The 26,938-nt window shown below is 41.6% G+C and overlaps 1 protein-coding gene across 1 annotated transcript in view; it reads left to right on the top strand.

The window, feature by feature from the left end:
- Nucleotides 1–26,938, top strand: part of LOC144252026 (DNA polymerase alpha catalytic subunit-like) — a 67,641-nt gene that overhangs the window by 18,744 nt on the left and 21,959 nt on the right. The window contains 2 exon segments of the mRNA XM_077794603.1: nucleotides 178–379; nucleotides 920–1,095. Of these exon segments, the coding sequence (XP_077650729.1) occupies nucleotides 178–379; nucleotides 920–1,095 (378 nt within the window).

Raw genomic sequence — 26,938 nt, 5'->3', positions numbered from 1 at the left:
TGGCAAGTCTAAGTGTGAAAGATTTGGATTTGTAGCACTAAAAGTTAAAAACATCCAATTTGGAGACTAAAGAGAAATACAAGTGTAGGAAAAGGGATGTGCTGATGTTTCAGTGTTGGGTAAACCATTGTGCCCCAGGTACTAGCATGTGACAGGAATATATGCTGATGTCTATAGGAGAGCTGGTGCAGCCAGAGTGTCCGGATGATGAGTTTGAGTCAGGGGAAATGGAGTTTGAAGATGGTGACTTTGATGAGCCCATGGAAGCTGAGGAGGTGGATATGAAGCCTGTGGCTGCCAAGACTTGGGACCAAGAGAGTGAGCCAGCAGAGAGGATGAAACATAAGGCGGATCCTAGGAAAGAGACCACGTCTTGCTTGTAAGAGCATTTTCTGGTATTTTTTTTCCTGGCAGATAGCACTCTAATCAATCTGTTAGATTTTTTTTGAATTTTTTTTAATATTTATTTTTTAGTTTTTGGTGGACATAACATCTTTGTATGTGGTGCTGAGGATCGAACCCAGGCCGCACGCATACCAGGCGAGCACGCTACCGCTTAAGCCGCATCCCCAGCCCCTCTGTTAGATTAAAAAAAAAAAATTTTTTTTCATTGTAGATGGACACAATACCTTTATTTTATTTATTTATTTTTATGTGGTGCTGAGGATTGAACCCAGTGCCTCACATGTGCTAGGCAAGTGCTCTACCACTGAGCTACAGTCCCAGCCAAGATTTAAAAAAAAAAAAAAAGTTTTCATAGTTATAGATGGACAGCATGCCTTTATTTGTTTAGGTCTTTATGCAGTGTTAAGGATTGAACCCAGTGCCTCACACGTTAGGCAAGTGCTCTGCCACTGAGCAGTAGCACCAGCCCTACTCTGTTAGATTTTGAAAAGGTTGGAAAATTTAATTTCTGCAGGGGAAGTTTTCTCCCAGATGACTCTTGTTGGGGCATTGATCAGGAAGATGATAGTTTCTCAGCACAAGAAATTCAAGTGGATTCCAGTCAACTCCCATTGGTAAAAGGGACAGATGAAGAACAAGTGTTCCAGTTTTATTGGTTGGATGCTTATGAAGATCAGTATAACCAACCAGGTAATCAAAGATAAAGTAACCATATGTCTTGATGGAGTAGCAAGTTTTCCTTTGAATATTTAGTGCTGAACATTGGCACAGGCTCTGCCCTCATGTAAGTGTGTTATAGGAGAGCAGGACTTGTTCATTGTAAAGTGTGTGAGCCACCGTGTGGTGTGAATAGTCCTTAAAATGCTTATTCCAAAAATCAGTTATTTGTGATTTTTGAATGTGCTTGTACTTTGCCATCGATGTATCTGAAGTTGCAGGATTATTCTGCAAATGGAATCAGTCATTAATTTGTCTCTTTATTTAGCAAATTGGACACATGTTATGTTTAAGGCACTGAGAGGGGGTGAACAAACTGCACAAATTCCCTATGCTATAATGTTGCTTATATTTTAATGGGGTGGGAGTGGGTGGGGAGAAATTGGCTATAAATAAAAGAAACTGATGTAAAAGGGAGTTAGTTGTAGGATGCTCAGTGAAGGCCTGTCTTAAGAGATGATCCCTGGGCTAAGATGTGAGGCACATACAGAGTCGAGGAAAGGACATTTCAGCTTAAGAATCCAGTAAGTGGGAAGGACTGACACGAAGAAGGTGGCCTGTGTGATAGTAGCATAGTTATCAAGTGATAAGATTGGTATGCAGAGAAGTTGGAGATAAAGGTAAAAGGCCATATAATGATGGATGGTCCCATAATTGACTTTGCCTTTAAACAGGAATTCTCTTGTCTGTGAAGAGAATAACAGACATGTTATTCTGTGTGTGCATGCTTGTATATATAGCTGTAGAAGGGTGAGCTAGAGTGGGGTGGTAGGAAATTATAGAAGCCCTGGAGATCAGTCATTCCAGGGCAGAGGTACTAGTTACTTGGACCCTGGAGGCTGGGAAGGAGAGAAATGAAGGCATTTAACAAGTATTTTGATACAAACTTGTTGATGGATTGAATCTGAGCATTGATGGAAAGAAGAAATCAAGACTGATTCCCAGGTCATCCTAATGAACTAGTATTGTGAATTCTTGATTCACAAAATGCTAGGGATAAATTGAAGAAGAGGGCCACACAACAAATGAAACAAAAAGTTTATTCTCTTTTAGAATTCATAGGCCTGACCTTCTGATGAGGGGAGCCTTACTAACTCCCTCTTTGTAGAGGAAAAAAAAATCATCTTACAAGAGCCAAGAATGCCCTTAAGATGACAGAGGAGGGTCATTCCATTTTTAACAACAGTAACTGTTAGAAAAGACCCTCCTCAAATTGAACAAATATGTTTCTGGTGGTGCTTCTGGGCCTGTTTCTCTTTAACCAAATTGAATATGTATTATTTCAGTTCTTCAGGATAACTTTTTTTAAAATTTAAAAATCACCTCCAAATGAATGTTTTTTCATTAAACAGAAATAGTGGAGATTCTCTGTTTTTAATCTTTACCCTTTGCCTAAAAGATAGGAGGCAAAATAATTTTGACATATCTCATTTGTTTCTCATCTCTGAATTTGAGTAGCTGCCTGTTAATTCTGGGATTTTTTTAAGTCCTGTTTTTTTTTTAACCTTCTTCCTGTTTTCTAAGACCTCTGAGAGAACTTCTCAACTTCATGGAACTGAGAGGTGTAATAGGTAGCATAATGACCCCTCTCCCTAAAGATGTCTATGTACTAACATTTGGAGCTTGTGATGTTTCCTTGCATGGTAAAAGGGACCTTATAGATTTGATTAATTATTAACCCATTGGTTAATGGTTCCATCAAAACCAGAAACCTGGAAGCCATCCTTGATTCCCTCCTTTTCCTCACTTGTTAGTTTACTTCTTCTAAAGTAGATAATCTATCTCCTCATAACTGGTGCCCTGAACCCTTCTTGCCTACCGAATTCATTGTACCAGCCTCCTAATTGATCTCTAAACTGTTGTCTTCCACATTACTGCCAGAGTGATTGATCAGAAGAGTAACATTGACTATATCATTTCCTCATTTAAAAAAAATCCTCAGTAGCTATTGCTTATAACACAGAGTCCAAGCTCCTTAGCAAGGTTTCTGATGCCTGCTGTCTATGAATTTTTGCCCTAGAAATTGCTGCTGCGTGTCCCTTTACTCATAGTATTTGTCTGACTGGGATGCCCTTATCTGACACATTCTTCAAGATTCAGCTCAGTTGTCATTTCCTGAAAGTTTTCCTAAACCTCTAGATGGACCTTAGAGTCCTATGACCCCATCATACCCTTTCTCATTGTAGTTTTGTCATCTGATTTTGAAATGATCTGAATCAGTTTTTTTTCTCTATCTCAAAGCCTTTAAGCTGCTAGAAATCTTTCATTTCCAGTATTCAGTATAATGCCAGGTCCATAGTAGGCATTCAGTAAATGGTCTCTGAAATAAACTACACAGTGATTGACAGTCTGGTGGATGCACATGGAGAGTTACAGAGCACCAGAGTTGAATTTGCTGCCATTATTTAGTTTGCTTCCTAAATTCTTGTAGCAGTGTGAAATAAGAATGAGTAAAACAAAAGTGGATGGTGACCCCCTCCCAAGTAAGTGCCTATAAAGCATCATTGCCAGCATTGGTTGCCAAGGATCAGAACCTTAAACAACAGTTCTGGGTTGGGGTTTTAGCTCAGTGGAAAAGTGTTGGCCTATTATGTATGGTGCACGGAGTTTGATCCTCAGCACCACATAAAAATAAGATATTGTGTCCATCCACAACTAAACTCTTTGTGAAAGAGAGTTTGTTATTTTTATCGTTTGTTTTTTTGGTTTATACTCTTATTAGTAAATACCATTGTTTCACAAGGCAGGGATCTACTAAGGTACCATAATGTCCAATATAATGGCCATTTGTAGTTCTTTTAATTTATACTGTTTAAAAGGAAATAAAATTTAAAATTCAGTTTCTCAACCAGTAGCCACCTTTTAAGTGCTTAATGGCCACATGTGAAAAGTAGCTACTATATTGGATGGGTCAGATACCAAACAAATAGATATCATCACAGACATTTTTCTTAATTAGTGATGGTTTGTAGTAAGGGATATTGGAGGCTAAGATTGAAACATGGAGGCACAACTAAATTTTCAAAGTAATTAATTTCTGATATCAGGCCAGTGTCATAGATAGGTTTTTTTTTTTGTACTGGAGATTGAACTGGGGGGCACTTGACCACTGAGCCACATCCCCACCCCTGTTTGATATTTTATTATAGACAGGGTCTCACTGAGTTTCTTGCACCCTGCTTTTTTGCTGAGGCTGGCTTTGAACTCGTGATCCTCTTGCCTTAGCCTCCCAAACCTCTGGGATTATAGGCATGCACCACCACGCCCGGCCATGGATAGGCTTTTAAAATCAATAGTGGGGAAAAATTTTTTGGTGGTGCTAAGAATTGAACCAGGGTATGTACTCTACCACTGAGTTGTACCTCTGGCCCAGGGAAACATTTCACAATTATCTTTCTTTGATGGGGGAATCTCACTATGTTGCCCCTGTTGGACTCAGACTTACGGGCTCAAGTGATGCTCCAGCTGGACTCAAGCAGTTTTCCTGTCTCAGCTGCCTGAGTAGCTGGGGCTACAGGCACATGTCATGATGGCCAGCTCAGTTAATATTTTTTTTTGTCATACAAGTGCTGAAAAAAGCTTCAGAGATTATCTAGTCTAGTTATTCACTTAGTAGGAAACAAGCTCTGGGGAAAAAAAGTAGTTGACTCTTCAGTGGCAGAAGTCGGGCCTTCTCATTGTCAGTCCACTTTGCCATTCTGTGGTACTTTGCAAGTTGTGTTCTCTGAGGTGGCACATCTTTCTCTGTTTTTGATGCCAATGGGTTAAATAAAATAGCTTTTTTTAAAAGTCCTTTAATTTCAGAGGGTTGAACAGTTTCATCGTGATAGTAGGTAATGATCACTGAGCTTTGTGAAATCAATGATGCTAATAAAAACGAAGTACTCCCAAGGACCCTGTTATTGTTTCTCACTTTCTTACAGATTCTAAGTCAGTCAGTTGTTGCTGAATGCACCATAATTATGAAAAGAATCTTACTCTTTGCATATGGGAAGATATCCTGTCTTCATTATGACTTTTTCAAGGTTGAATAATCCTGACTGCACCTGGTTTCAGCTAGTAACTTTGGGGGGAATGTAATCTTTGTTTACCATGATCTTTTTGTGGCAAACGAGGCATAAACAGTGTCAAATGTGTTGCATGAAGTGTGATATTAGTTTGACTGTAAAATGAGCTATTTGAATCTTTGAATCCAATATTAGAGTCTTTATTTTTCTTTGCATGGAATTTTGTTTTCCCATCTTTAACTGTCGTGAGGATGACTTCTAAATTTCTGTGCTACTGTGATTTTTTCCTTTAAATCGTCCCACGGTCCGCCCTTTCCTCTCCCTTATCTTCCCCACTTCCCTCACCCCAGCTGAAAATCACACAACTCTTGTAAGAATTTTAATCATCTGCAGAAATGAAAATCCTTAGATAGTCTTATTTCTACTAGAATAAGTGACAAAAGGAAATACTGATGATGAGCTGTCTTGTGAAACTGGGGTAATTGGCTTTGTGATGTACCACAATTTTCTTAGTGTCTCAGATAAGTGGCTATGTTGATTACTGCTGTCTAGTTCATGGAGCCTGGGAATTTTTTTACAGTGACCATCTCTTGGGTTGACTATCAGATCTTAGGAGTCCTTTCTTTCTTTGTTTTTAAAAATATTTTTTAGTTGTAATTGGACAGAATACCTTTATTTTATTAATTTTTATGTGATGCTGAGGATTGAATCCAGGGCTTTGAACGTGCTAGGCAAGTGCTCTACTGCTGAGCCACAACTCCAGCCCAGCAGTCCTTTCTTAATGGCTAGTTTTCTGTTGAAGAGACGGGAGAACAATAACTTGATGTTTAGAAAGGCATGTTTTTACTTTGTTGTGTATATTTCTGAGGGTCACAAAAGAAGGATATCTACTGATTTTATTAGTAAACCATTTGTTAAATAGAAGCAGAAGAGAAAGGAACAGTATAAATACTACCTAGCTAGATATGTTAAGTAACTTGTGATATAGAAAGGGTGAAATAGATTATAATAGAACCCTGTTATGAGATATATATGTTTATATAGAATAAGAGATGTGTTAGGCAGCTTTTTATCACTATGATCAAATACCTGACAAGAACAACTTAGAGGAGGAAAAGTTCATTTGGGGCTTATGGTTTCAGAGGTTCAGTCCATGAACGACTGTCTGACTACTGCTCTGGGCCCAAGGTGTGGCAGAACATGGCAGAAGGGTACAGTGAGTCTTTTCTGCTCTTTGACTTCCAAGAGAACCCATTCAAATAGAGAGTTTTAGTCACTTCATACTTTGCCAGTTTTGAATATTAGCAAGATAGGAAAAACCAGAGGGACCTCTTTGTGATGCTCTCACCCGTCCAGGAACTCCAGTATGTAAATTTCCAGAAGAAAATAGCTCAAGCACTGCCCACTGGCCAGCGATGCTGCTTAGATTTTTAGAAACCACATGGGCTCCCTGTCAGACACCATTCTATGAGCTTTAGTATGGCTTGGAGTGTCAAGGAATGGGAAGAGGACCCCCAACTGACCGTGGTATGCAAGACAAACCAAGTCCTGAAACCCTGAGAGAGTGACAATCAGAGCCTTTCCCTGAAGTTCTCTGCATGCCCCACTAGAGTGCTTTGGGGTGGCCTGTGGGTTGGTCAGCTTTTCATTGCTGTGACAAAATTCCTGGGAAAAACAAAGAAGGAAAGATTTATTTTGGTTCATGTTTCAGTCCATGGTCACTTGGCTCTGATGGTTCTGGGCCTGGGTGAGGCAGAACTTCATGGTGGGAAGGGCACGGAGGAGCACAGCTGACCACCCCAGGAGGCTGGGAGGCAAAAAGAGACAGAGAGGAGGGTCCAGGGACACAGCATAGCCTCTGGGACCCACCTCTTCCAGCCAGCCCCCACCAACACCCTATTGCACCACCAGCTGGAAACTGGGCCTTAGACACATAAGCCTTTGGGGACATTCCAGATGCAGTCGATGACAGCCTGTGACCTTCTTATATCTCCACTAGACTCAACTGCTCACGGAAAACACCCCAGGCCTCTCTCGCCTCATTTTCAGTCCTGGGATCCCTTTTACCTACAACTTCCCAAACCTCTCTTGTAGTATCCACCCTAGTTCTGCCTTATGGTAAAATTATTCATATTCTTGCCTTTGCCTCTCACCCAACCTCACTCCAACACTAAATTTTTATCCAGGAAGCCCAGAACTACAAGAGACTCATTTAAAACCCATCCTCCTTTAGATACCTGCATGGTGGGTTCAACATGAGTTCACAGTACCAGAAAGAAAGATTCAGTGCCATCAATGGCCCAATTCATTCAAAGGTGGGATCACTAGAGATAAAGAAAGAAGTCTGGCTCGATCCTCGTGACTGAATACCAGAGCTCAAGAATCAGCCCCAAACCCAATATTATGTATAGTGCATTAATAGGCATTAATAGAAACATTTAAAAAAGAATCAGCCCCAACAGGCTGTCCTTCTGCAGAGGAAATGTTTAGGCAAAGGATAGCCAAGGTGTGATGGAGGCGGAATCTGTTACAGGAATGTCCCTGAAGCTCCCATGTCACTGACTGGCCAATAAATTGGTTAGAACCCAAATAAAACAAAAGGAAAATACCTGGCCTCCATCAGATCCTTCCCCCATATGGGGGCTCTCTGGTGTGCCCTTAGCAACAAAATCTTAGTAAGGACACAAAGACCTGTGTAGAAACAGTTTGCCTCGCTCTCAAGTGACATTATTCCACATAGTTTAAGAATGATATTCCCCTCCAGCTGGCTCTGGAGACAGCCAGGGAAAATAGCAGGTCAGGAAGCCAAGGAGGGAGTTGGCATTTTACTGTTCTGCAGAAGGACTTCAGTGTGGGTTTGCAGGTGATGCAACTGTGGGGACAATCAGGGCAGCTCTCAGACCTGGCTGTCCCCACTGGGGCGCCTGCCATAGCTGAGCCATGCAAGGAGGAAGTGATAAGAAATCATCGGATCCCTGTGGAGCATTGGTTTGCCACTGAAGCAGTTTCCTTTTCCTGGTTTTCTGGTTATATAATTCTTTGGCAATGAGGGACATGCAGGGATATGGGATATGGGACATTTCACCTGGAGGAGGGAGAATAGGGTTGAGGATGTGCATATTCACCCTCCCACACATAGATCCCTTTGTCTGGCTCTGTTGCCTCTCACCTCCTTTTCGTAAGGTTCCAAACCCATAAGCAGCACGTTATGGTGTGTTGCCTTATTGTATCTCTGTCCATGATGCTGTCATTCACCAGAGAGCAGAATGTTTTAGCAGCTCAAAGTAAACCTTTTCCTTCCCTGTGCTAGTCAGTTTTCCATTACTGTGACAAAAAAACAGAGATAAACTATTTGAGAAGAAAGAAAGATTTATTTTGGCTCATAGTGGTTTCAGTGGTTTCCGTCCATGGTCACTTGGCCCCATTGTCTGTGGGGAAACAGAAAATCATGGAGGGACGTGTGCATGGTGAAGAAGTTGCTCATCTCATGGTCGCCAGGAAGCAGCAAGAGAAAGCAAGGATGTACTCTTCGTATATCCCCATTTCCTTCCTTCAACTAGGCTCCACTTCCTAAATGTTGTACCACTTCCTAATAGCCTAGGAAGTGGATTAATCCATCAGTGGATTAATCCATTGATGAAGTCAAAGCCCTCACAACCCAATGACTTCCCAAAGGCCCACCTTGGAACACTGTTGCAATGGGGACCTGGCCTTCAACACGTGAGCTTCGGGGGACACTTAAGAAGGAAACCACAACACTGCCATAATAACAGTGGTCAATGTCGGGAAGGCTTTATTTACAGTGTTCTCTGGTTCTTTTGTGCCTCTTCATACGTGGTATTTGTGAATGGGCTGTTGAAACAACTTTATTACTTGATGGTGGCAAAATTCTATAATTCCACACACCATTACTACATAGAAATGAATACTAGGGGCTTGTAGCCAAATTGGAAGAGACCATGGTCAGCAGTCCCTATCCACATCATTCCATCTGTGCTTATAAATGGACAGAGCCTGCTGTCACTAGGTGCATGTGAGTGGCCAGTAGCCTGCCTGATGATGTTTCTCCTAAGCACCCAATTCATTCATTTATTCCCTTAGTGGGTGGCAAATGTCTCCTGTAAGCACAATCTTAATAAGAACTAACATTTCTGGAGCACTTACTCTTTACCAGACATGTCCCCAATCCTCTACATGTGGGGACTCGTTGAATCCTTAGAAGGAACCCTGTAACCCTCCCCGTGTGAGAGATAAGGAAGGCTGAGACGTGTTGAGCAGCTGCTTTCTCTTGGCAGGCCTGTCCTTGAATCCAGACAGCCCAGGCTTTACATTGCCTCACATGTATGTCTGTCTCTTGATCTGTTCCAAATAGATATGAAAAATTGTTTTTATGTCCGGGTGATGTGGGAGAGGTTCTTACATTTTGCTGTCTGAACTGTAGTGTCAGGAAGCACGGATGGTGGACATTGGTGTGGCAGGTACAGCTCTTGTTTGGCAGCTGGGAAAGAAATACGCCCATCAAAGATGCAACGAGGGTAAGGGATGCTCCTGGGAAAAGAGCTGGCATGCTCACAGTGAAGAAGCAGGCACGCCCGGAGTTAATGAAGTTCCAGCCAGACCTAGTTCTTGATTGTAAGCGCTACCATTTGCATGGGCTGGCCGACCCTCTGCCCGTGGTGAATATCTGTAATTCCGTTTCACCCTGACATGGCAGCTGTGGCCCATCATTTGATCTGTCATTTCCAAGGAACTCCTGAGGTTTCTTCTCTTCCTTCTACCCGTCTGTGTACTTGCAATTGGTTTTAATCAGAGGCAAAGATGCTGAATCAGCTTCTAGCCTGAATTTTTTCAGCTGGTGCAAAGATTCCATGACAGGGCTGCTTTGACATTTTTATCACTGTCTCTTAGACCTGAATAATTTATCATGTCCTCCCAGCCCTCTCCTCTCTTCCCCCTATCATTTTACATAACCAGAGTGAAGCTCTTGCCTTAAAAACCAAACGCACTTGGGATGTGCCTGCCTATTCTCATGGACTTCTACACACTCTTTTTTTCTGTCAGTGTGAATTTTGTATAACCACCCCCCTTCTCTCCTCCTACTAATTCAGCTTAGTTTTGTGGGTGGATTCTATGTATGAACTCCTCTTTGAAAGGTATAGATTCTGCAGCAAATGAAATGATTCTTGATTAAAGATTCTTGGTTAGGAATCTGATCTGTTCCTTAGAAATGAATTATTTTTTTTCCTACTAAAGAGATTAAAAAAAAATAAAGGGAGACTATTTGAAAGACCCCTCCTGCGAGCTTCTTCCCTGGGCAGTTTCAATGTTCAAACATAGAAATAATAGTTCTAGCAATACCAACCCATTATGTTTGTGGAGTTCTTCCCTCCATGCCAATAACTGCCATGTTGTGCTTGAATGTCCATGTGCCTGCTCAGGAACCGCTTTATCAGACCTGAATGGAGTTATTTCCTCCATTTATAAGCTAAGAAAATTAACACAGAGATGAACAAAGAAGAAACACATCCATGCCCCAGCCCAGCTAAAGGCCATGGAACTTTGGGGTTTGATATTAGACACACAGGAAGGTTTCCTCCATCTGGACAAAGAAAACTACTGAATTTATTATTTCGTGAAAAGATTCATCTTGGGGTCCATCAGAAAGCAAGGTCCTTTTGTAGACATAAAATAGATTTTTAATTACCAGCCCTTAAGAACTACTCAGTCTATTTCAGCGATCTGCTTTGGAGCTAGGTTATGTCGGGATTTATGACTATCCATGGTATTAAAATATTCAACTAAATATGAGCTAATGTGTTTCCTTCCCCACCCCAAGCCACAACTTCCTCTGAGGGTCTGGAGCCCATAGCACATCAGGCTTTAGAGACTCTGCCTTCCCAAATCCAGTAGGTTTCCAGATGGAAAATTATAATCCTTTCTGGGAGAGATTAATACATGACCAACCGTGATAAAATGATTGTTAAATTTTTGGAGATTTTGCTGGGGATTGAACCCAGGGGTTCCCGTGTATCACTGAGCTACATCCCCAGGTCTTTTAAAAATGTATTTTGAGACAGGGTCTCACTGAATTGCTGAGAGTCTCACTAAGTAACTGAGGCTGGCCTCAAACTTGCTCTCCTCCTGTCTCTGTCTTTTGAATCACTGAGATGACAGGCGTGCGCCACCACACCCAGTTGATGATTGTTAATTGTATGTGTCAGCTTGGCTAGGATGTGATATGGGTGGCCTCATTCAATCCACTGATGGTCCTAAGAATAAAGACTGAGTTCAGGGATACAGCTCAGTGATAGGGTGCTTGCTTAGCACACAGGAGGTTCCTGGGTGAAATCCACCAAAAACAGACAAAAAAACAAAAATCAAGACAAAGACTGTCTTGGGGAGAAGATATTTGACCTTGAGACAGCATTTCAGAAGCTTGGCCTGAGTCTTTGCTGCTGACCTGCTTGTGGACTCAGGGCAGCAACATTGACTCTCCAGAATCTCCCCCATTGGCCTACGCTGTGGCCACACTACAGCCACACAACAGCTACTCCTTAAAACCTCCCCCTCCCACCCCACCCCACCCCACCCCACCTCTCCTGTCACGTCGGTTTCTCTGGGGAATCTTGACTAATCCAAATGGCAGCAAGTCCTCCTGCTCAATCTTCTCTGACAGGTGACACCCCTTGGGCCAGCCCAGTGGGCTGGGCTCTCTCCACCCATGATACTTTTTTTGTTTCTTTTAATGAAAAAATTCAGTACATTTTTGCTTGTTAGATTTAAACTGCAATTTGTAGCAGTTGATTCTTAGTGGTAAATGCTGAAGTCCCAGCCATTTCCTTGGCCAAACCTCAGTGACATCCTTGGACTCTGCTCACAGGCCACCTCTTCCAGTAAGCTTGCCCTGAGGCCCCTCCCAGCCTTCCCACGGCTCCCCTCAGCTCCACTCTACGCTCCCACGGCACCATCTGCACAGATATAGCTATCACTGGATGTGGCCTATTCTATTGGAAGGTGTTTTGTGTATAGCTTTTTTCCTGCCATAATCTGGGCTCTTTAAGGCTGGGATTAGGTTTATTTATGTTTGTATCCTTGGTGGATAACATGGTGTCTGCCCACGATAGGGGTGCATGTATTTGACCAAGTTAGTAAAAGGATAGTTTTATATCAGTGTTTCCATGTCATTTCTAGAAGGTTCTCCTATGCCCCCAGAGTGGGCTGGAAAGGATATGCCCTTCTGTGCCTGCACCCTGCTCTTAGTCCAACTACCTCCTTTTCTAACCTCGGCAGGTCTTTCAACCTCCTCGGCATTCCTTTCCTTTCTGTGCAGTGGAAATAATGTGCACCTGCCCCACGGGGTCACCATGAGGCACCACTGGGTCACCATGAGGATTAAGTGATCTGGGAGTGGGATGTTCTAGGAATGGGAGTGGCAGCCCCATATCACTAAGCATTTGTTCAACACACATGTTCTCAAGTTCTCTGAAGCTGAATATGCAGAACAACCCAGTCCTCTCTGGCTGCACCCTCAGTTCCCATGTTTTCCTTCTCTTGCTAAGACGAGGGCATTGCCTGGGCCCTGCCTCAGTCCTAGTTCAGGATAGCCTCTCCCTGCAACCTAAGAAGCCTCCTGGGGTCTCTCAGGCAGGCAGGTTTGATTTCAGAGGCAGAGTGATGATTTTCTTTGCTTTCAGAGATTCCTTAGATATGTGATCTCAAGTGGGGGTGGTTTTGCCCCCCCCCACTCCAGGGACCTTTGGTAATGTCTGGGGACACTTTTTATGCCACAATTGGAGAATGGAAAATGCAATTAGGATCTAGTGCATAGAGATCAGAGAAGATGCTCAATGTCCTGCAATGCACAGGACATCCCTAGATAACAAAGCATTGTCTGATCCAAGAAATCATTAATGCTGGGGTTAAGAAGCCCTGTTCTATGCAATAGTCACGACCTTATGCAAAAGATGCGTCCTTCTTCAACACACAAAGGCAGGCAAAACAGGCCACAAGTGTATGTCAAAAAGGTTCTCCAGTGACACAACACTGGTAAATATCTCCATTCATTGTTCCTCTCGGTTTCCAAACTAGATCACTACTTAATTATTTCTCCTCTATACTAACATTATCACAGAGGATATGTTTACTTAATATTGATATGGGATTTGATTGGGGAGGTAGGTAGTGACAGAAATTGATTGGCATTCAATGACTATATTGGATAATAAAGGAAATGAGATGCATTAACAGACATTAAGATGTCTACTTGTTTTATCAGTGGGTAGAGACATTCAGCAACATAGCTTGTGGTTCAAAGTGTCTTTTCTCCACATAGGCCTGGTTCTGCCCTGGCTCTGACACAAGCTGTGTAGTATTTCCCAAGTTACCTAACTGCTCTGTTCTTTGGCTTCCTCACTGTACAATAGGAATAACACACCCCTCACAGAGTTATTGGGAAGGTAAGGGACATAAAACAAGGAAGCATCCAACTTCAAAAACCCTGGCTCTACAATTTTCTAGTTATGTGACCCTGGACAAAAACATTAACCCTTTGGAGCCTCAAGTGCTGCGTCCATGAGATGGAAATACTAATATTATCTATTCCACAGCACTGTTGTAAACATAAAATAAAATATGGGAAGTGCTTCTTTTACAGTAAGCTGTGTCTAAAAAAAACTGTACAAGGTTTTTTTTTTTTTTCATTTTCAAACAGCTGTTTTTTGGGATTCAGAAAGAAGGACTGAGTATGGAATTCTTTACTGACTGAAAGCAAAGCTTGTGTGGTGTCTAATTTTAGGTGTGATTTAGCTAAATGAAGAAATACCTAGATAAAGTATTATTTGGGGTGTGTCTGGGAGTACTTTCAGGAAAAGGTTAGCCCATGAGTCAGGGTGGACTGGGTGGGAAACTCTGCCCTTGTTAGGGTGAGCATCACCTGGATGACCAGGACCTGGAGACCACCAAGTGGGGCACCCTCACCTCCCATGTGACATCAGGGGTCCAGGCTCTCCGGCCACTGGACTGCAAGACTCTTCCAGCAGCCTCTTCCCCAAGGTTCCCAGGCTTTCAGCCTCAAACCAAGAGCTACACTGTTGGTGACCCTGTTTGGGGGGACTTCAGATGTGCCATGAGAGTCTGCCACTGTCCCAGGGCTGCACAAGCAGGCATCCTGACCTGGGATCTCTCTGCTGCCTCAGTCACGTGAGTCAATTTCTCTTCTCTCCTATGTCTCTGTGCATGTTTTGTTGGTTCTCTCTGAACAATGCTGGCTGATGAATACAGCTTAGTAAGGAGCATTCAAGATCGCCTATGAACTTCCCGTCCTTCCTTCTGGCCCAAGAGACATGGAAGTCATTTGCAGCTAGGTGAGAGGAACCTCAGCACTGCCCTGTCTTAAGAGGCCAAGGAAAAATGTAGGCTGTGTGTAAATACTCCCTTCTCTCATCCCTATTTCCAGCAAAACACCCACAGTCCCTTGTTCTAATGACATTCTGAAATTCCAGAGTAGGAAATTTGCTTAGTAACAGAGTCAACATGGTGATGTTTGGGGAGAAGAAAAAAAAACCTTTTTCAATCCACAATAATCACTCCTCAGTTCAAGCCTAAAGTCACGATCTTTCATGGAACGAGGGCTGAGGAACGTGTCCCTTGGGCTTCTGGGAAAGATCAGAGACACAGTGTGGGACGGTCATGTGAACCCTGCCTAATGGGTTGGGGCGAAGAGCAGTGGGCCATCAATCTGTCCTTGAGTTCAGCCTTGCCCATGACAATTATAGGCAAATTTGAGCATAATTTTGTAGATAATTGAGATCAGAAGTTCGTGCCACTTGCATGGTGACCACTAACATGACACATTCTGCCATCAAGGCAGAAGACGGATGGAAGGAGCTCTGGAATCTTATTTTCATAAGGGGTTATTATTAGTGCTCATCATAACTCACAGGGAGACATGCCTTACTTTATGTTTGGGATATGTAAAAACAATGGGGTGTAGAAAATTAATCAGAAGATATCTAAAGTTCTTAAAGGAAAAGGAGATACTAAAACTGGCTCCAAAGCAGAATCAAACCGCATCATCTGCAGCCCATGCCAATCCAGTTCACTTTACTGGGATTCCCTCAAACAAACAAGTGGAAGTAATCAGGCACACAAAGACTGCGAGTGACCAGGCAGATAGAAAGAGATCAGAATAGGGGGCTGGGGCTCAGGTAGTACCCATTCCTGGCATGAGTGACACACTGGGTTTGATTCTTAGCACCACATGTAAATAAATAAAATAAATGTTTAACAACAACTAAAAAATTATTTAAGAAAAGATTAGAATAGAACATAAAAATGAAAAATGAAGTTGTTATAATGAAATGTTCCATGTATTTTAGATTTAAATTGGGTGAACAGGAAGATGTGTGGAATAAATCACCCTTAATGCAAAAAGAAGAGACAGGGAAGCATGTTAAGAGATGTGCAGATGTAATGAGGGTCTAACATCCAGAAATTATAAGAAGGGGGAGATGGAGACACTGAGGGAGATCCAGTCTTTTAAGAGAAAAATGACTAAGATTTTCTAGAGCTGATTAGCGAATAACAGTGAACACTTAGGAAATACAATGTATACCACCATTTGACCCAGTTATCCCAAGCCTTGGCTTATACCCAGAGGACTTAATATCAGCATACTACAGTGATGCAGCCACATCAATGTTTATAGCAGCTCAATTCACAATAGCTAAACTATGGAACCAACCTAGGTGCCCTCTAACATGAATGGATAAAGAAAATGTGGTATATATACACAATGGAATACTACTCAGTCCCAAAGAATGACATTTGCTGGTAAATAGATGGATCTGGAGACTATCATACTAAGTGAAGTAAGCCAATCCCAATAAGCCAAAGGTTGAATGTTTCTCTGATATGTAGATGCTAACATACAATAAGGTGGGGGGAAGGGAAGAACAGAAATATAGTAATTAGACAGAGGGGAGTGAAAGGAGGGGAGAGGATATGGAGTAGATAGGACAATGGAATGAATCAGGACATTGCTATCCTATTTGCATATATGATTACATGATAATATAATGAAGGATCACATTATAATTCTACATCATGTACAACCAGAAGAATAAGAAGTTATACTCCATTTATGGATGATATGTCAAAATGCATTCTACTGTCCTGTATAACTAATTAGAACAAATTAAAAAAACAGAGAATTAGAAAAAAAGAAAAACTAATGTAAAATATGTAAATAGAGACACAATGTATTGAAAATCCAGAACTCTAAAGATAAACAGTGAGCCAGAGAAAAGATTAATTCAAAGAGTTGGAAAATCGGACTGTTAAAAAACTCATGCAGACAGTCCCATCCCCCACAGAGGACACTCCACCGAGGCAGTCAGCGGCCACCATCCGGTAAAGCTGAAGGATACACCGCCACTCTCCTTCAGAGTGCAACATCAAAACAGGTTTGTGTCATTCAGCTCACCCCCCAGACAGCGGGAATTCGCATAAAATCTCTCCTAGGCTTGCCGGGAGACGGAGTATCAAGCTGAGCCTCCATAAAGACTAGGGGGAAACTAGAGACACCTGACCTCCAACCCCTCCTCCCAGTAGCAGCCAAAACGAAACCTGGCTAGCCAGCGCTGGGGGAGGGGCAAGCAGAAAAAATCAAAGTGATAGAGTGCCAGGGATCCCAACAGCCAGCAGCAGGACCCGGGAGATCCAGGCCAACTGATTCGCGCAGCCTGCCCTGCGGCTACAGAAGGCGTGGCTCCTCAGAGAAGCCATTAATTAGCAATCAGGGATGTTAGGGCCTGCCATTAGGTGGAATCCCGCCAGCCAAGCCCACACGGACCCTTGGGCCGAGCACGGGATCTCAGAAGGGGAAGGAAGCGGTACAGTCCAGTCCCATCCCCCACAGCGGACACTCCATCTAGGCAGTCAGCAGCCACCATCCGGGAAAGCTGAAGGATACACCACCACTCTCCAACAGCTTGCAACATCAAAACAGCCAGCAGCAGGACCCCGGAGATCCAGGCCAATTGATTCGCGCGGCCTGCCCTGCAGCTACAGAAGGTGTGGCGCCTCAGAGAAGCCATTAATTAGCAAGCAGGGAGGTTAGGGACTGCCATTAGGTGGAATCCCGCCAGCCAAGCCCACACGGACCCTTGGGCCGAGCAAGGGATCTCAGAAGGGGAAGGAAGCGGTACAGTCCCATCCCCCACAGTGGACATTCCACCGAGGCAGTCAGCGGCCACCATCCCGTAAAGCTGAAGGATACACCGCCACTCTCCTTCAGAGTGCAACATCAAAACAGGTTTGTGTCATTCAGCTCACCCCCCAGACAGCGGGAATTCGCATAAAATCTCTCCTAGTCTTGCCGGGAGACGGAGTATCAAGCTGAGCCTCCATAAAGACTAGGGGGAAACTAGAGACACCTGACCTACAACCCCTTCTCCCAGTAGCAGCCAAAACGAAACCTGGCTAGCCAGCACTGGGGGAGGGGCAAGCAGAAAAAAATCAAAGTGATAGAGTGCCAGGGATCCCAACAGCCAGCAGCAGGACCCGGGAGATCCAGGCCAACTGATTCGAGCGGCCTGCCCCGCGGCTACAGAAGACGTGGCGCCTCAGAGAAGGCATTAATTAGCAAGCAGGGAGGTTAGGGCCTGCCATTAGGTGGAATCCCGCCAGCCAAGCCCACACGGACCCTTGGGCCGAGTACGGGATTTCAGAAGGGGAAGGAAGCAGTACAGTCCCGTCCCATCCCCCACAGCGGACACTCCATCCAGGCAGTCAGCGGCCACCATCCGGGAAAGCTGAAGGATACACCACCACTCTCCAACAGCTTGCAACATCAAAACAGCCAGCAGCAGGACCCCAGAGATCCAGGCCAACTGATTTGCGCGGCCTGCCCCGCGGCTACAGAAGGTGTGGCGCCTCAGAGAAGCCATTAATTAGCAAGCAGGGAGGTTAGGGACTACCATTAGGTGGAATCCCGCCAGCCAAGCCCACCGCCCACGCCCGGAACAGGCCCAGCGACCTGCCAGCATGGTAGTAACGACACCCCAATTGGAATAGGGGCAGAGCAGAGCCGCCTTCCACTCCCGGAACAGGCCCAGAGAGCCGCCAGCGTGGTAGACACGTCACCCCAATTGGAGTAGGGGCACAGCTGCCGCCCGCACCTGCAAGGGAGACTTTTCAACTATACAAGAGCAACATAAATAAATAGGGGGTAAATTTCAAAAACACAACAGTTGCACCAAGCAGAAAGAAACGTGAGCAGTATGAAAAGACAAGGAAAGAAAGGACCACAAGCAATGCAGGTCAACTCAACTTTAGAAGAGGTAATAGCTGCAACAGATGGAATATCAGATAAAGAGTTCAGGATATATATGCTTCAGATGATCTGGAGTCTCAAGGAAGACATGAGACAGCAAAATCAGACAATGAAAGATCACATTGACAAACATATCCAGGAAGTAAAAGATCAATTTCACAGGGAGATAGAGGTAATAAAAAACAAACAAATAGAAATTCTAGAAATGCAGGAAACAATAAACCAACTTAAAAACTCAATTGAGAATACTACCAGCAGAGTAGATCACTTAGAAGAGAGAACATCAGACAATGAAGACAAAGTATTTCAACTGGAAAAGAACATAGACAGCTCAGCAAGTCTGCTAAGAAACCATGAGCAGAACATCCAAGAATTATGGGACAATATCAAAAGACCAAATTTAAGAGTCATTGGGATACAGGAAGGCACAGAGCTCCATTCCAAAGGAATAAACAGTCTATTCAGTGAAATAATACGAGAAAACTTCCCAGAATTGAACAATGAGACAGAATCCCAAATCCTAGAAGCCTACAGGACGCCGAATGTGCAAAATCATAAGAGATCCACACCTAGACACATTATAATGAAGATGTCCAACATACAGAATAAGGAGAGAATTTTAAAAGCTGCAAGAGAAAGAAAGCAGATTACATTTAGGGGTAAACCAGTCAGGATAACAGCTGATCTCTCAACACAGACTCTGAAAGCTAGAAGATCCTGGAATAACATATTTCAAACACTGAAAGACAATGGGCTCCAACCAAGAATCGTGTATCCGGCGAAAGTAAGCTTCAGGTTAGAAGATGAAATTAAAACCTTCCACGATAAACAAAAGTTAAAAGAATTCGCAGCTAGAAAACCATCTCTTCAAAAAATCCTTGGCAAAACATTACAGGAAGAGGAAATGGAAAATAACATTGAAAACCAACAATGGGAGGTAGGACAGTAAAGGGGGGAAAGTAGTCAAAGAGGATAACAAATCAGGTTTAGTAACATCAATAAACAAATATGGATAGAAGAACAAACCATATCTCAATAATAACCTTAAATGTTAATGGCTTAAACTCACCAATTAAGAGACACAGGCTAGTAGAATGGATCAAAAAACAAGACCCAACAATATGCTGTCTACAGGAGACGCATTTGATAGGAAAAGATATACATAGACTGAAGGTGAAAGGTTGGGAAAAATCATATCACTCATATGGACCGCGGAAACAAGCAGGAGTGTCCATACTCATATCTAATAAAATAGATTTCAAGCCAAAGCTAATCAAAAGGGATAAAGAAGGACACTTCATACTGCTCAAGGGAACCATACACCAACAAGACATAACAATCATAAATATATATGCCCCAAATAATGGTGCAGCTGTGTTCATCAAGCAAACTCTTCTCAAGTTCAAGAGTCTAATAGACCACCATACAATAATCATGGGAGACTTCAACACACCTCTCTCACCACTGGACACATCTTCCAAACAAAAGTTAAATAAGGAAACTATAGAACTCAATAACACAATTAACAACCTAGACTTAATTGACATATATAGACTATACCACCCAACATCAAGTAGCTACACTTTTTTCTCAGCAGCACATGGAACCTTCTCAAAAATAGACCACATACTATGTCCCAGGGCAACTCTTAGACAATACAAAGGGGTAGAGATAATACCATGCATCTTATCTGATCATAATGGAATGAAACTGAAAATCAATGATAAAAGAAGAAAGGAAAAATCAAGCATCACCTGGAGAATGAACAATAGGTTGCTGAGTGATCAATGGGTTTTAGAAGACATCAAGAAGGAAATTTAAAAATTCCTAGAGTTAAATGAAAACACAGACACAACATATCGGAATCTATGGGACACATTGAAAGCAGTTCTAAGAGGAAAATTCATTGCTTGGAGTTCATTCCTCAAAAAAAGAAAAAACCAACAAATAAATGATCTCATACTTCATCTCAAAATCCTAGAAAAAGAAGAGCAAAACAACAGCAAAAGAAGTAGAAGGCAAGAAATAATTAAAATCAGAGCTGAAATTAATGAAATTGAAACAAAAGAAACAATTGAAAAAATTGACAAAACTAAAAGCTGGTTCTTTGAAAAAATAAATAAAATTGACAGACCCTTAGCCATGCTAACGAAGAGAAGAAGAGAGAGAACCCAAATTACTAGCATACGGGATGAAAAAGGCAATATCCAACAGACACTTCAGAAATACAGAAGATAATCAGAAATTACTTTGAATCCTTATACTCCAATAAAATAGAAGATAGTGAAGGCATAGATAAATTCCTTGAGTCTTATGATCTGCCCAGATTGAGCCAGGAGGATATAGACAACCTAAACCGACCAATAACAATAGAGGAAATAGAAGAAACCATCAAAAGACTACCAACTAAGAAAAGCCCAGGACCGGATGGTTATACAGCAGAGTTTTACAAAACCTTTAAAGAGGAACTAACACCAATACTTTTCAAGCTATTTCAGGAAATAGAAAAAGAAGGAGAACTTCCAAATTCATTCTACGAGGCCAACATCACCCTGATTCCGAAACCAGACAAAGACACTTCAAAGAAGGAAAACTACAGACCAATATCTCTAATGAACCTTGACGCAAAAAATCCTCAATAAAATTCTGGCGAATCGGATTCAAATACATATCAAAAAAATTATACATCATGATCAAGTAGGATTCATCCCTGGGATGCAAGGCTGGTTTAATATACGGAAATCAATAAATGTTATTCACCACATCAATAGACTTAAAAATAAGAACCATATGATCATCTCAATAGATGCAGAAAAAGCATTCGATAAAGTACAGCATCCCTTTATGTTCAAAACGCTAGAAAAATTAGGGATAACAGGATCATACCTCAACATTGTAAAAGCAATCTATGATAAGCCACAGGCCAGCATCATTCTGAATGGAGAAAAATTGAAGGCATTCCCTCTAAGATCTGGTACAAGACAGGGATGCACTCTCTCACCACTTCTGTTCAACATAGTCCTAGAAACACTGGCCAGAGCAATTAGACAGACAAAAGAAATTAAAGGCATAAAAATAGGAAAAGAAGAACTTAAATTATCACTATTTGCAGATGATATGATTCTATACCTAGCAGACCCAAAAGGGTCTACAAAGAAGCTATTAGAACTAATAAATGAATTCAGCAAAGTGGCAGGATATAAGATCAAGACGCATAAATCAAAGGCATTCCTGTATATCAGCGACAAATCCTCTGAAACGGAAATGAGGACAACTACTCCATTCACAATATCCCCCCAAAAAATAAAATACTTGGGAATCAACCTAACAAAAGAGGTGAAAGATTTATACAATGAAAATTACAGAACCCTAAAGAAAGATATAGAAGAAGACCTTAGAAGATGGAAAAATATACCCTGCTCATGGATAGGCAGAACCAACATCATCAAGATGGCGATATTACCAAAAGTTCTCTATAAGTTTAATGCAATGCCAATCAAAATCCCAGCAGCATTTCTTGTAGAAATAGATAAAAGAATCATGAAATTCATATGGAATAATAAAAGACCCAGAATAGCAAAAACAATGCTAAGCAGGAAGTGTGAATCAGGCGGTATAGCGATACCAGACTTCAAACTATACTACAGAGCAATAGTAACTAAAACAGCATGGTACTGGTACCAAAACAGGCGGGTGGACCAATGGTACAGAATAGAGGACACAGTAACCAACCCACAAAACTACAACTATCTTATATTTGATAAAGGGTCTAAAAGCATGCAATGGAGGAAGGATAGCATCTTCAACAAATGGTGCTTGGAAAACTGGAAATCCATTTGCATCAAAATGAATCTGAATCCCTATCTCTCGCCATGCACAAAAGTTAATTCAAAATGGATCAAGGAGCTTGATGTTAAATCAGAGCCACGGCATCTGATAGAAGAAAAAGTAGGGTATGATCTACATACTGTGGGATCGGGCTCCAAATTCCTCAATAGGACACCCATAGCGCAAAAGTTAACAACTAGAATCAACAAATGGGACTTACTCAAACTAAAAAGTTTTTTCGCAGCAAAAGAAACAATAAGAGAGATAAACAGGGAGCCTACATCCTGGGAACAAATCTTTACTCCACACACTTCAGATAGAGCCCTAATAACCAGAATATACAAAGAACTCAAAAAATTAGACAATAAGATAACAAATAACCCAATCAATAAATGGGCCAAGGACCTGAACAGACACTTCTCAGAGGAGGACATACAATCAATCAATAAGTACATGAAAAAATGCTCACCATCGCTAGCAGTCAGAGAAATGCAAATCAAAACTACCCTAAGATACCATCTCACCCCAGTAAGATTGGCAGCCATTAGAAAGTCAAACAACAATAAGTGCTGGAGAGGATGCGGGGAAAAGGGCACTCTTGTTCATTGCTGGTGGGACTGCAAATTGGTGCAGCCAATTTGGAAAGCAGTATGGAGATTTCTTGGAAAGCTGGGAATGGAACCACCATTTGACCCAGCTATTCCCCTTCTCGGTCTATTCCCTAAAGACCTAATAAGAGCATGCTACAGGGACACTGCTACATCGATGTTCATAGCAGCACAATTCACGATAGCAAGATTGTGGAATCAGCCTAGATGCTCTTCAATAGATGAATGGATAAAAAAATGTGGCATTTATACACAATGGAGTATTACTCTGCATTAAAAAATGACAAAATCATAGAATTTGGAGGGAAATGGATGGCATTAGAGCAGATTATGCTAAGTGAAGCTAGTCAATCTTTAAAAAACAAATACCAAATGACTCCTTTGATATAAGGGGTGTAAACAAGGACAGGGTAGGGACGAAGAGCTTGAGAAGAATATTTACAGTAAACAGGGATGAGAGGTGGGAGGGAAAGGGAGTGAGAAGGGAAATTGCATGGAAATGGAAGGCGATCCTCAGGGTTATACAAAATGTCATATAAGAGGTAAGGAGGGGTAAGTCAAGAGAATACAAATGGAAGACATGATTTACAGTAGAAGGGGTAGAGAGAGAAAAGGGGAGGGGAGGGGAGGGGAGGGGAGGGGGGATAGTAGACAATAGGACAGACAGCAGAATACATCAGACACTAGAAAGGCAATATGTCAATCAATGGAAGGGTAACTGATGTGATACAGCAATTTGTATACGGGGTAAAAGCGGGAGTTCATAATCCACTTGAATCAAACCGTGTAATATGATGTATTAAGAACTATGTAATGTTATGAACGACCAATAAAAAAAAAAAAAAAATATTGTGCTAAAAAAAAAAAAAAAAAAATAATGTGAGTTGTCTATAGGTGTATTATGTCTATTTTTCTATGGATTTTTGGTGTGTCATTTAAAGCATAAGTGTACCTATTTTCTTTAGTCTGCACCTTATTCTTTTACTCCATATGTGATGATATTATCATGCAGATATTTAAGGTTATAAAATCTAAGACTTATCAAAAAAAAAAATAAATAAATAAATAAATAAAAAATAAAAAACAAATACCAAATGACTCCTTTGATATAAGGGGTGTAAACAAGGACAGGGTAGGGACGAAGAGCTTGAGAAGAATATTTACAGTAAACAGGGATGAGAGGTGGGAGGGAAAGGGAGTGAGAAGGGAAATTGCATGGAAATGGAAGGCGATCCTCAGGGTTATACAAAATGTCATATAAGAGGTAAGGAGGGGTAAGTCAAGAGAATACAAATGGAAGACATGATTTACAGTAGAAGGGGTAGAGAGAGAAAAGGGGAGGGGAGGGGAGGGGAGGGGGGATAGTAGACAATAGGACAGACAGCAGAATACATCAGACACTAGAAAGGCAATATGTCAATCAATGGAAGGGTAACTGATGTGATACAGCAATTTGTATACGGGGTAAAAGCGGGAGTTCATAATCCACTTGAATCAAACCGTGTAATATGATGTATTAAGAACTATGTAATGTTATGAATGACCAATAAAAAAAAAAAATAAAACCCCCCAAAAAAAAAATGACAAAATCATAGAATTTGGAGGGAAATGGATGGCATTAGAGCAGATTATGCTAAGTGAAGCTAGTCAATCTTTAAAAAATAAATACCAAATGACCCCTTTGATATAAGGGGAGTAAACAAGGACAGGGTAGGGATGAAAGTTTGAGAAGAAGATTTACATTAAACAGGGATGAGAGGTGGGAGGGAAAGGGAGTGAGAAGGGAAATTGCATGGAAATGGAAGGCGATCCTCAGGGTTATACAAAATGACATATAAGAGGAAAGGAGGGGTAAGACAAAATAATACAAATCGAAGAAATGATTTACAGTAGAAGGGGTAGAGAGAGAAAAGGGGAGGGGAGGGGAGGGGAGGGGGGATAGTAGAGAATAGGACAGAGAGCAGAATACATCAGACACTAGAAAGGCAATTTGTCAATCAATGGAAGGGTAACTGATGTGATACAGCAATCTGTATACGGGGTAAAATTGGGAGTTCATAACCCACTTGAATCAAACTGTGAAATATGATGTATTAAGAACTATGTAATGTTTTGAACGACCAACAATAAAAAAAAAAAAAAAAACTCAATGCAGGAACAATGGAACTGATACTCAAAATATTAACATCTTCAAAGATCTAAGAAAAACATTGTCAACCTAAAAAACATATTCCTAGCAATATGACCTTTCTAGACTAGGACACAACAAAAGTAAGTAGAGCTCAATCTCAAAAATACGATATTGCATGGAAGAAGCTAATTGTAGAAAACTTTGTAATGTATCATGCCATTTTTATACAGTTCAGAAATCAGCAAAAATACACAATTATTTTAGCTTTTTAGTTAAATATATGTGGGACAAAATTATCATAAAAAGCAAGAAATTATTGTAACTAAAAGGGGTTACCTCTGGGAGACAGGAAATGGGAAAGGAGGCAGTACACAGGGAGAGAGAACAGGACTCATAATGGTCTGGTGCAAACTGGAATGTAGTACAGGAATGCATCTTATTACTGTGCTTCAAAACTTAAAAACTATCTCTGGGATGCATCAGAAATATGTGTTTTAGTCAGCATTTTTGCCTCTGTGAACGATAGACCTCTGACTACAAGAACCTCAAGGAGGAAAAGTTTACTTATTCCAGAGGTCTCAGTCCACAGCGGGCTGGCTTCACCCTTGGGGGTCAAGGTGAGGCAGAACATCACTATGGAAGGGTGTGGCAGAGAAAAGCAAGTCAGGACATGGCACCAGGAAGCAGAAAGAGAGAGCTCCACTCCAAAGTCTCTCCGCCAGGAGCCCACCTCCTCCAGCTACACCTTGCCTTCCTACAGTTACACCCAGTTAATTCCTATAGAGGATTAATGCAATGATCAGATTAAACCTCTTATAATCCAATCATTTACCTATGAACTTTTGGGGGACATCTTATCTGTGTGTGTGTATGTGTGTGTGTGTGTGTGTGTATTTATATACATAGATCCATATATATTATACAGACAGATCTACCTCTCTCTATATATATAGATTGATCTCTATATAATATAGATCTTATATATTATATAGATACATATATGGAGAGTAATATCAATTATTTAAGTGGCAGTTCTCTTTGATTAGGCACACTAAATTTTAATATAATATAGTCAGAAGAATTTTCTAAAAATTTAGAGAGTGGGTTCCAGTAATCTGAAACAAAATACTAAAATGAGAGCTCCATAAAGTTTCAAATAAATAGTGGGAAACACACTCTATCACCCCAAGCCCACCCTTTGGAGTATAAGCAGGACCTGTGACTTACTTGCTTTTAACCAACACAATATAGCAAAGGTGTTGGGATGACACTCTCTTGATGAGGTTTGTTATCTGGTAAAGGTGCTCCATGATATCACTCTTGTGACAAAGTTTCATTGCATAAGAAGGTCCTAGCAAACCGGAGAAGTTCTCCCACTGGCCTTGCAGATGGAAGAAACCACATTGTCAACTGCCTATGGAACGTGCAGAGAGGCAGGGCACTGAGGAGCAGAAACCCCTTAGAAGCCGGCCTCACTCCTAGGCACAAGGAAATGAATTCTGCCAATGCTTGTATGAGCTTGGATGTGGATTCCTCCCTAGAAGGGTCTTTAGATGAGAAAGTAGCCTGGTCAGCCCCTTGTTTGAGATAATACATACTTGTTTTTTCAAAACCGCTAGAATTGGGGTGATTTGTAACAAAGCAATAGAAAACTGATGCTTGCTGTATTCGTTATCTTTGTATCATTCCTGTGACACAGTGCAGTGTTTAACTCAGCGTACTGTGTAAATATTTTTTTTCTTTATTTGTCTGCTTATTTATTTATTTAGTGAATAAATGGAAGAATTAAAACAAGCCCTCACCCCTCCAAGCCTGTCCCATCAGGATGCTAATGGAATGATGGAATGTTCTGGCAACAGAGGGAGCTTCCTGTTCTGGGAGGTGAATAGATAAGAAGCCAGATTCACAC

The sequence above is a fragment of the Urocitellus parryii genome, unplaced genomic scaffold (genome assembly GCF_045843805.1).
Source record: "Urocitellus parryii isolate mUroPar1 unplaced genomic scaffold, mUroPar1.hap1 Scaffold_364, whole genome shotgun sequence".
Taxonomy (NCBI): Eukaryota; Metazoa; Chordata; class Mammalia; order Rodentia; family Sciuridae; genus Urocitellus; species Urocitellus parryii.
The sequence above is the reverse complement of the archived record's forward strand: the minus strand, read 5'-3'. Positions and strand labels throughout refer to the sequence as shown.